This window comes from Echinococcus granulosus, assembly GCF_000524195.1.
Source record: "Echinococcus granulosus chromosome Unknown EG_S00005, whole genome shotgun sequence".
NCBI lineage: Eukaryota > Metazoa > Platyhelminthes > Cestoda > Cyclophyllidea > Taeniidae > Echinococcus > Echinococcus granulosus.
In genome coordinates, this window is record NW_020170385.1 from 556,782 (window position 1) to 567,061 (window position 10,280).

General features: G+C 41.3%; 3 protein-coding genes across 3 annotated transcripts; 1 reads left to right on the top strand and 2 right to left on the bottom strand. All coding sequences in view use genetic code 11, as the record gives it.

The window, feature by feature from the left end:
* Positions 1-1,227: 1,227 nt before the first annotated feature.
* EGR_01320 (Ubiquitin thioesterase) lies at positions 1,228-4,412 on the bottom strand (the record flags this gene model as incomplete). Its single annotated transcript, XM_024490569.1, has 4 exons — positions 1,228-1,407; positions 1,635-1,862; positions 3,285-3,605; positions 4,155-4,412. 4 exons carry the CDS (start codon positions 4,410-4,412, stop codon positions 1,228-1,230), a joined length of 987 nt encoding a protein of 328 aa, XP_024354893.1.
* Positions 4,413-4,480: 68 nt separating this feature from the next.
* On the bottom strand, positions 4,481-5,533 carry EGR_01321 (HSPB1-associated protein; the record flags this gene model as incomplete). The annotated part of the gene is made up of 1 exon (XM_024490570.1): positions 4,481-5,533. One exon carries the CDS (start codon positions 5,531-5,533, stop codon positions 4,481-4,483), a length of 1,053 nt encoding a protein of 350 aa, XP_024354894.1.
* Positions 5,534-7,418: 1,885 nt separating this feature from the next.
* Positions 7,419-10,236, top strand: EGR_01322 (hypothetical protein; the record flags this gene model as incomplete). The annotated part of the gene is made up of 7 exons (XM_024490571.1): positions 7,419-7,595; positions 7,631-7,749; positions 7,783-8,447; positions 9,233-9,269; positions 9,435-9,510; positions 9,925-10,090; positions 10,121-10,236. 7 exons carry the CDS (start codon positions 7,419-7,421, stop codon positions 10,234-10,236), a joined length of 1,356 nt encoding a protein of 451 aa, XP_024354895.1.
* Positions 10,237-10,280: the final 44 nt, after the last annotated feature.

The window sequence follows — 10,280 nt, forward strand, 5'->3', positions numbered from 1 at the left end:
GGTTAGGTTTGTAGTACCAACAACGTATGAAAGTATGCGAAGGTAAAACTCAAGCGAGACAAGGTGCGCTGGTGACCAAGTACCCCTAACAAGGTTTATTCGCCAAGGGTGAAAAACGTCGCTGGCGTGTACACGTGCAGGTTGCATTTGTAACAATACAAAGTGGTGAGTTAGAGTGGGGCTCCGAAAACGTGCCTTTGCCGTTGGTCATGCTTTCAAGGATTTGTGAAAAATGCAGCTAAAATCATGAGACGAAGAGCAAGTTTACCAGCATATATTGTAGCTATCGTGATGATAAATCCACTAAGCTCATTTGCGAAACGTGCTTGAGCCAACCTTGCAAAATCTTCAGGAGGAAAGTTACCACCAGCTTCTTCTGGTCCGAACATTGCGTGGAAGGCTGTTTATGCAAATAGTGAGCCTGTGGGTCATCCGTGTGAATGTTTGTAAATGATCAAAGCATGTTGGGAAGTGATTGGGTTTTTTGAAAACCAATCCAGTCGAATGAACTAAGGGTAACTCTTAAAATTTCGCAATGCAAGCGTGATAAATCAGCAAAGTTTTTTTTTGCAGATATAGGTGCACAAATCGGAAAAGCTCAAAATAACAAACATACATTCTGGCTTATTACTTTTTACTAAAAACATGCGACACATCTACCTGCCACTTAAAACACTATATCCGGTGCGGAGGTCTGACATTTACCTCACTGCGTACCTAAGCAAACCCACTCCACCATAATGGCATAGCCATATCATGCCTGTAGCGCCGGCAATAAACCTCCCACACCGTTGCGGACTACTGGAACCACGACCTCCCCTTTCCAGCGTGACCCACCCCCGAATAATAACGGACATACACCTTCCCCACCGACCAACCCCGCATCGGACGAAAACATGCCAATCAGCCACTCCCAAGACGTCAGAATAAGGAACCATGCAAAGAGAACACCATACGTCTCTGGCCCTTGTAGGACTGCTATGAGGCATCCGCTTGGAGTGGGCAAGCCTGCTCTGGTAAGCCCTAATATAAGACCGGAGACCATACATCCCTAACAGTAAAGTGCCCATTGCTAGAACATGAATCATTAGGGTAGCAGAGATGACACACTCAACTCCAGCCAAAAATTGTTCGCATCATAACTGATTCATGAGCATGAAAACAGCTCAAAGTCAAAAGGTATGAAAGACCAGAAAAGGTAGCGTTTAATTGAGTGACCCTACAACACTAAAGGGATATGCGCTCCTGAAACTGAGTGTGGCCGGTGGACTTGGCATGCTGTTGAGCCCCCTGTTGACCTCTCAGAGGAGCGCGACAGATGGTGCACAGGAGATTGCAATTAGTCAAGTCAGTGAACTGACCCGCTAACTTCGCCTCACGCGCCAGTGATTGGGCCTCCAGCAACACCTATGTTAATATAGAATCATGCATCAAAATACAAGCGAAATCCTTGTTATTTACGCTAGGAATAGTGAAGTTATTAACAATAAAATTATCAAAGAAGGCAAATGCGCAAATCTAGGGAACGGTTAGAATACATAAGCCAAAAGTCAGTAATTAGGCAGTGGGAAGACTAGAACAAATATGTGTAAAACAATAACAGCCGTGTGTAACAGCACAACGAATATACCCACCGAATTCTGAGTGGTTGGAAAGATTGTCTGAAGCGTTCCAAAGTCCGAAAGTTCCACAGCGAGTGCATCATAGTGAATTCCATCATAAAGCAGCAGTATGCGATGGGAGTAGGACTTGTCTTCACCGAACCGATCTATGCGACTCGTGAGCACATCCACAACATCGATTTCGACTTCATGAAGCATCGATAGAATGAAAACTTCGATACCACCGCCCCACCGGTGAGGCTATTCACAAGGAAGTGGGTAAACTTAGCAAAAAAATACATGACCGTCGTTTATAATTAATCAAAATATCCGATTACCCCATGTCCACAATCATCATTTAACTTGGACATTTAATAAGTTTATTATCTCGAGGATATGTCATCATCAAAATGTATTTATTGATTAGCGACGAATTATAAACGCATTTTTAGGGAGATCTGTCCTTAACATATAAAAAATACAATCACCATTGTAAACATAAATCAAAACAGATAACCAAACACAGTGAAATTCATGATTGGTTGAAAAAAAAAAAGGATTTTGTGAATCTGATCTTAGAAATAGGTGAAGTAATACGTAGGGAACTTGAAACCAGGAGTCGAGGCATTATGAATACAAACACATCCTGAACAAAGCATGAATTAAGAAGATCGTGATATAAACGTGATTCCAGAGGAGGCCAGACGGGAAAAAAGCAAGAATTGAATGAGCACCAGTAAAAAATCGTCCTTAACACAGCTTTCTTTCACAATCGCAACAAACCGAGGTGCCATATTAATACATCATCGTACTGTGACATAGCATAAAATTGAATTTTTATGGGGGGATAAGAGTATGGATGAACTGAAACAGAACACTTTTTCAAGTGGTTAACTGTAAACATTTAGTAGATCAACACTGGCATCATCCATTACAGTTTCAGTGAATGAAATGAAAAGTGGTTTTACGACGAGGCAGCCGAGAGTGGTCCTAGAGAAAAAAGTGGGCTAATACCCTTGAGAAGCAGTTTTGGCTTCACCATATGTTATTTACATGACACTGCTCCAAATACAGAAGTTGAGCATTGAAATACTCTACCACCTATCCAGGGCACCTGTCGGGTCCTCAACTTTTAACTGCTTTCTTCCAGGTACTGAACTACCTCCTACAAGGAAAGATTCAACCCCCATAAAGATTTAAAGTCCGTATTCTTACCCCAACCCTTTAGGGTACTTTGCTGACGGGGTGTCACAGTTTACTGTTAATATAGTAAAACTGCAGATAATTTAGGAGCATATTTTGAATAATGTGGACTTATTTTTCCCTGATTTACTGTCGCCATTTCACATTTAATGGACCCAGACTACAGTGTCTACGGATTTGTAGCAAACATAAGAACCAGCTAGTATTTGGACTGCTGGTCTAAGACATTGCAATGTGATGAAAAAAGTGCTACCAAATAAATGAATACTCTGCTCATTTCCACAAATTAAATGTCTATGACCAGAACGCGATGATGATTTTAATCACAAAGTATAGAACGTGAAAGATATGAAAAAAAGCATTTCCCTTAAGTGGTAGTGGGGAATGATCTCAGGAACGAAATAGTTAAAAAATCTAATCAAATTAAATTTAAAGCATGGCATTGTACCCGTTCTGTCTACGAAAGTGGTAATAGTATACCTCCGCAATGAATTTTGCATAGTCCTTCGCGGGCATTCCGAGAATGGCCTCGGTGAAAGTAGCTGGATTATTAAGCACAGTATGGGCGATGAGCGTACGCGTCTCCCGCACGGCTTCAGAATTTGTCACGATCGGCTCATCAATCAACCAAGAAGAGTCACGATTGCTGATGCAAAAATTGACGCTTGTGAAAAGGCAACAATCGTCAGAGGGAGCGACCTTTCGAATCAGCCGGGAGAAAGGTAACTTTTCTCTAACAGGAGAAGGGGCCTCCAATGGCTTTGCAACTGCCATGATGCTGTCACCTGAGCATATTTTCAGCTAAAGAGGAAAGATGGCGCTTTGTACTTATTAATACTTTCTTGGCACCAAAATACATGCTGAGAACAACAAAAGTCACGATTCGTTTTACGCAACTGCATGTTAGAGCACCTTCTTGACCACAACCTTTCATGCCAAATGGTAGGTTACCCGGTTGGATCAAAAAACAATGAGCGAAGTACCATTACCAAAAAAATCTAATTTGTCGAATGATCACTATGTGTCAATGAGATTAAACATTTAACTTTGGGTATGTCAGATGAGTTCGTATTACAAGAAATTCGACTAATGAAAGAAATACCGCACTGATGTCGATGCTTCGTTGGGTCAAGTAAGCATTTTACGAAAGAAATAAAGCCACTTAAGAATAATCACACAGACTTAAGAATACGCCAACATCTCGAATGTTTTCACAAATATAAATCCACAAGTTTCCTTTCAATCCTTCTCTTTATAACTTTACAACATATTGTGAATATAAAACAATATTGGTTGGATAACTAAATGCATAAATTTACGAGAGAACAATCCAAAGAGGACTAAACAAACCTCATTCAGGGTTAGCTGAGCACTTTCAGAGCTCAAATTAATTCGTTTGGGCGGATAGCCCGACCTAAGGACCAAAGCTTGGCGACAGATACCGGTAGAAGAGACTACTTCAGCCACCAAGTCTTCGAGCGTAGAGGCACCAGTCAATACAAGGACCGACTGCCCATTTTCCGATTTGCATCGTAGAACTATGCGATTCTCACCATTCTTTTCCTTGCTTTCAGGTCTATTGGTCACGTTAGTCTGTGAAAAGTCCATAAAACATCACAAAGCCTACCCAATTAAAATAAATAAAGCACGGTATATAGGCATATATAAAATCGTTTTTATTCACCGAGTTTGGAATATACAAGATCTATTACATCCGGATGAAGAAAAGCAGCAATGATTTTCTCTAAATTCACCTCAAAACTCCCGGAAGGTAAAGGTAGTTTATTTGAATCAGGAAGAATATCAACGATGTCGGTTGCAGACAATATACTCCAGTCAAGCACTGGACCACTTGTTATCTGAGGAGCGGAGGAACGTGTTAGGGGTACAGAAGAGATGTGAGCATCAATACACTCCACCAAACAATTAAACCAATTCTCTGACCTGGCGAAGGCCCTCTCAGCTGCATGTAAGCGATTAATAATACCACTGTTCCCGGGAGCACATTGTGCTAAGGAAAAGCATGCGAGTTGAGTAAGCGCTTCCTTGCAACGAACCGTGTTGTCCAACTGAGGTTGATCAATCCACAAGTTGACAGCGCAAGAAATATCCTCCTCTACTGTTTCAACAAAGTGCCACCAGTGGCGAGGAACAAATAAAATGTCACCGGACTGAAGAGTAACTACCCTTGGATGAGCACTTAAGATAAGAGGATACTTAACAAAATTCGGACACTTGAAATTAACGCGGCTAAATACAGTGGATTCTTCTAATGGAAGACGGGTAGGGTATAGAAAAGGGGTGTCCGTGGGTGGAAATAGAATCCAGCGTTTTTTTCCGAAGACTTGAAGCACAAAGTTTACGCCATATGTATCATAGTGACATCCAGTATGGGATTGGTTAGTACCAAGCCAAAAAGTCGAACCATTAGGATTTGGTAAGTAAGGAAATATAGAATTCCAAGGGACATCTTTTTGGAGTGATGAGAGGGCTGGTGTCGTCCCCATGTGCAAGTAAGCAGCATATGCCCACCATTCATTCTGTGGGTACTCACCAAAAGCCAAAGTGTTATTTCCACGGCACCACGAAACGAAATCAGTAACACTAGTGGAAACATAATGAGCATCGCATTCCCACTGAGGAGATAAGCCATTCGCGTTTCTTTGACCAATTCGGAAGCTCAAATTTTCCTGGATTACCTCAGCTAAATAATCTGGCGACCAGTTCATTACAGCAGGCCAGAAGCAAGCTGCTTTGCGGGCAACGAGTGGAATGTTGCGACATACAGGAGGAACGGTCTAAAGTACACGATCGAGCATTACCTAACATTATTAAATTTCAAAAAGAAAACAAAGCAGAAGAACTGCAGTTGAAACATGCGGTCAACAAATCAATCAACTGAAGAAAGTACCCACGGATAACCTAATAAAAAACGTAAGATTCTTTCACAACATGCTGTAGGTAGCAGCTCATTACAATTCCTCAAAAAATTAAAGAAGTCACAAGCCCTAAGTAATAGATATCCTGATTTATAAGAGAAACTTGACGAAGTCCTAATGTTTCCAAGAGAGACAAACGGAAACATAGAATGCAGAAAGCCACAGACTAGTATCTAACGCAATTTCTCAGGACAATTTCCTCATAGGGAAATAATGCATAGAAAAAAGAATGTACCTTAGAACCCAACTACTCAGAATTAGCACAAGTAGAAGTTGAAGCTAGTTTTGAGCAGGTCTTAACACCTTGATAAAAATTAATTAACGAAAAAAACAATGTACAAAATTGTTAGGCTACGCCTTTTAATTTAAGAAGTAAAGGGGCAAAAACAAGGGTATGATTTTACACCAAGAGTATTCGAGGGCGAAAATTAACACAAGAAATGAAACGAGACCTACAGTGTTCATTTAGCAGTAGTTAGTACAATTAGTCAGAACGAGGTTACCATTGGATGGCAAAAAATAAAGTCACTTAAACCAAAAAATGCCCAATACATTAAAAAGTCATGATAGAAGGAGGATGAGAATTTCACATCTGTAACGTTTTTCTAGGACTATTTCATCTCACGGCTGCATGGAACAGCGGTATTTGGGAGCTTTACTTACTTATGCCATAATATTAATTATTTACTAGATAACCATTCGAAACCGAAAATTAGTTTGACAAATCTTTGCCGAAATTTTTTATAATTCCGGTAAAATTGTCACAGGATCTTTTGCTCTAGAGGCCTATTCTGTGTCAGCGTCCGTGTTTCCAATTGCATGCTTCAAGAAGGGAGTGGTGACCTCTCCTCCTAAGTTGCACCCGCTATTCCAAAAATCGAACTTTCGCTCAATCGATACTTCATATACACATTATTAACCCTCTGTTACACAATTTCGGTTCCAGCGGAACTACATTCCTTACATAATACAATGTACCACAACCGCAATTCAACTCTTTTAAATTCACAAACTTGTCGCTAAAATCTAGTTATTAATCGTTATTGTTCTGCAGTAATTCCTGCCAGATAATCACGGCTGGATTACATGCTATTTGTTTTTAAAGCAAAAAAACCATGGAAGGTTTTTCACACACCAGTAGGTTCAGGATGACGATGAAATAATACGTTTCAATTGTTTTACTTTCTAGGCAAGGCATAAAAGGTTATTGGCACTGGTATTTCGAACATGTTTTTTGTGGTTGGCGGCTTACTCTTCCGGTGTCGTCCAGATTCCTGGAATATACTACCTAATTATGTTTTTTAGGGCATTTTTGTTCCAGTAGTATACAGCTTCAGTTGATTATGTCGATTACATTATGTAAATAGGGGCCGTAAAATTTATGGTTGCATTAGTTGTTCGCCAGCTACTATGTGATTAAGTAGTGTTTTTCTGTTCGGTAAGCGATTTACTTAATTGAACGCGAACTCATATGGCTTCCGACTAAATTAATACCTTGTTTCATTCGCTAATTCAGTTGTTACTCTCATGATTTTGTCCTACTTACCATCGTATACAATTTCGAAAGGTCGAGTATTTTTAGATCTTGGTCTTTTACAAACTGTAAACCACTAATGCATATTAGATCCATTTATTGAGTAGGCACTATCATTTCTACAGACGCCTTTATTTACACATGAATTCTCACGGAGAAAGTGGTGATATCACCACTCATTCTCGACGCAAATATAGCAGAGGTTCGTGCGTATTTCATCCAGATGCAGTCACGGCAAAAACGATTTCACGGCTTAGCCAAGGTGTGGCTCGCTTATCCGCGAACGACAATGAAGAAGGCGATTCCAAGTCCATTGATGTAATACTAATCATTCAAATAAACGATTATTCTAGGTAAAATTGCAGCATGAGGAAATATCACGACATCCTTGGACTAGGAGTAATGAGCACAACTTTTTCACTACTGGTCTGCCGAGTGATACTTCCCCCTCATTCGGATTGCATACACAGCGGTAGAAATGTAGACATTACTGATGTTCTTCTAGAAGCTCGGTGGCTCGAGTAAAGTTGTCGTTACCAACGTTGAATACAGGGAGTAAACGAAGTTTCAGTTACGTCCTTGGATCTTTTCGCCCACTTAATATGAACTCTTGTACAAACGCAATGCGCCCTTCTCGAAATGTATCTTTCAAAACACGTTTTCCTTACCCCTCTTACTGTGATGCGATGTCGTCGGATTCTTCAATGCTTTCAATCACTCCCCCTAGGTCGGAACCCACCGCTAGTTCGTCACCTGTTGTAACGAGTTCTCCAGATGAGTCACATGCGTATTGCTTTCACTCTGTGCGTCGTCGGCGCTGGCGAAAGAGACGCAAGGATTCGTGGCATAGAAAGCGAGAATCTCGCTCTGTCGGCGGAACTGACTACCGATGGAATAGCTGGCGCAATCCCGCACTCTTACTTGACGGACGCGGTAGCGTCCATCGTATCAACCGAAGGTGTAATGTCTTGGACCCGGAAGAGGATTCATCCGAGGAAGGACCCTTGAAGAAGGCAAGGGTCACCGAAAAGGTTTTTGAAAGCGTGCACCGTCGCAGGTGCCGTTGTGATGACCTCCTCCGGAGGACGGCCTCGTTGTCACCAAGACGGTCCTATCCTCGATCCTGTTTCACGCAGCACGAAAATATGGTGGTCGATAATAAGAAGCATCGTAAGCCGACAAAATTTCGTAAAAGCTTATTGACGGCCCGAAACATCACGAAATATTCTCCAAAGTACACTGATAAGTAAGCTGATGGAACTTATTTATTTTGGTTAAATCCTTATCATCAGTAAAAACTTGATGTTACGTTTTAGTTCAAATGAAAGCCGATCATCGAAGCTCTCATCGTACAAATTTTTGAATGCTCGTTCTGATGAAGATGAGGAAGGTAGTTTTCACTATACACCTTGCAACGGAGTATGGTGCAGTTTTATCTGACCATTTGTACTAATTGCAGTCCTATGAACGTTGATGTTTTAAAAATCAGGACTAAACATACGTAAATCTTCTGGGCTAAATTTTTCGGTGCAGCCATTATGAGCACCAAAATCTATTAGAATTTTCTACTTTCAGTTCGAGCGCGTTGGGATTAGAATCTACCTACTGGGAACTATTTTTGCAAATATTCCTGCGTGGACCACGTTTACCAGCCATTGATCTTGAATTGTAATCTGCAGTGGCGTTTTTATTGCAGCTCTTACTAGAAACTGTCTCCGTTTAAGATTGGGTGAAGTTTAGAGTAACCGATGTCCCGTTTTGCCTCTGTGACTGCTACCCATTACGCCACTTAGAATGCAGGGGAGAGGTGGTTTTTCCTTTTCCCCTGCCAGATATAAATTCCTCCCGAAACCGAATTTTGAAGTCGACTATCTTATTTTAGTATGAGCTCCAGGAGAGTTTATTTCTCCGTTTTATTCCCGCAGGAGATGTGTTAAGGGTGCTTTTTTTTTTAGGAGACGATGAATGCAGCGACGAGACACCGGAACGTCGGTGACAGCCAAGCTTCTGTTCTTTCTCGTAACTTAGACTTGATGGTACGATCTCGTGGGCTGTGCTTACTACGAAACAATTGAACCCTCCACTTTTTATTCAGTTTGTGAATAACGAATTGCTTGGATGTTGGTGATGGTGGCTGGTCCTGTGATTCCTGATCAGAGTTGGAGTGGCTCGAATTGGGTCCATTCGTCGCGGAAGACTAACTTATGGGCCGAAGAGCTTCACCCTGGGCCCGGTCCGAGGCCAGGATAGGTGTTCAGTAGATGGGGAATTTACAGTTGCAGTCTAAAGGCGCTTGTCTGCAAGAGAGAAGCTGGTTGGGGGGGCGTTGCCTTTGACTGAATTTGCCCAGAAAGCCTGCTGAGAATTGTGTGTGTGACTGCTACGCAAGATGCAAAGTGGGCAAACCTAACTTTGGTCGTACAGAATAATTAGCTTATTTGCTCGTCACCAAGATTAGCGTGTAATTCGATTGGGTGTTGTTCTGATAAAATAGTAATTACTGCGTTGCAAAAAAGTAGACTCTACGACCTAGTTTTAGCATTTTTAAAATTTGTGTACCTATAAAAATTGAGTCAGTATAATAGTAACCACCTGCGCCCCGTGTTTTAACGCATGTGCAAAATGTTGTTTTAGTAAGTCGTAGCAGAAACCAATCACCCAAACAACCGCACTCCCGAAGCAGAACTACGACATGTTTGAACCACCAATATCAGTTAAATGCGACCACAATTTTTATGGGCATACAGACAGGGAATTATGCATTATAAACACTGAACTGAGAAGGTGCAGAAAGAACTTGGAGGAAGTTACTGGTAAGCTGCACATTTGCGTGCAGTTTGTAGAGGGTATTCTGAAGGAATATGCCAACAGCCAAATGATCTTCAACCCAATGGTTCTTGAGACTGCAATGAAACTGTCAAGCTTTGTTGTGGAAATTAAAAGAAAGTACCTCGGTTGACCTCATGGTTATGATTGTACACAACACGCATTGCTGTACCTTCC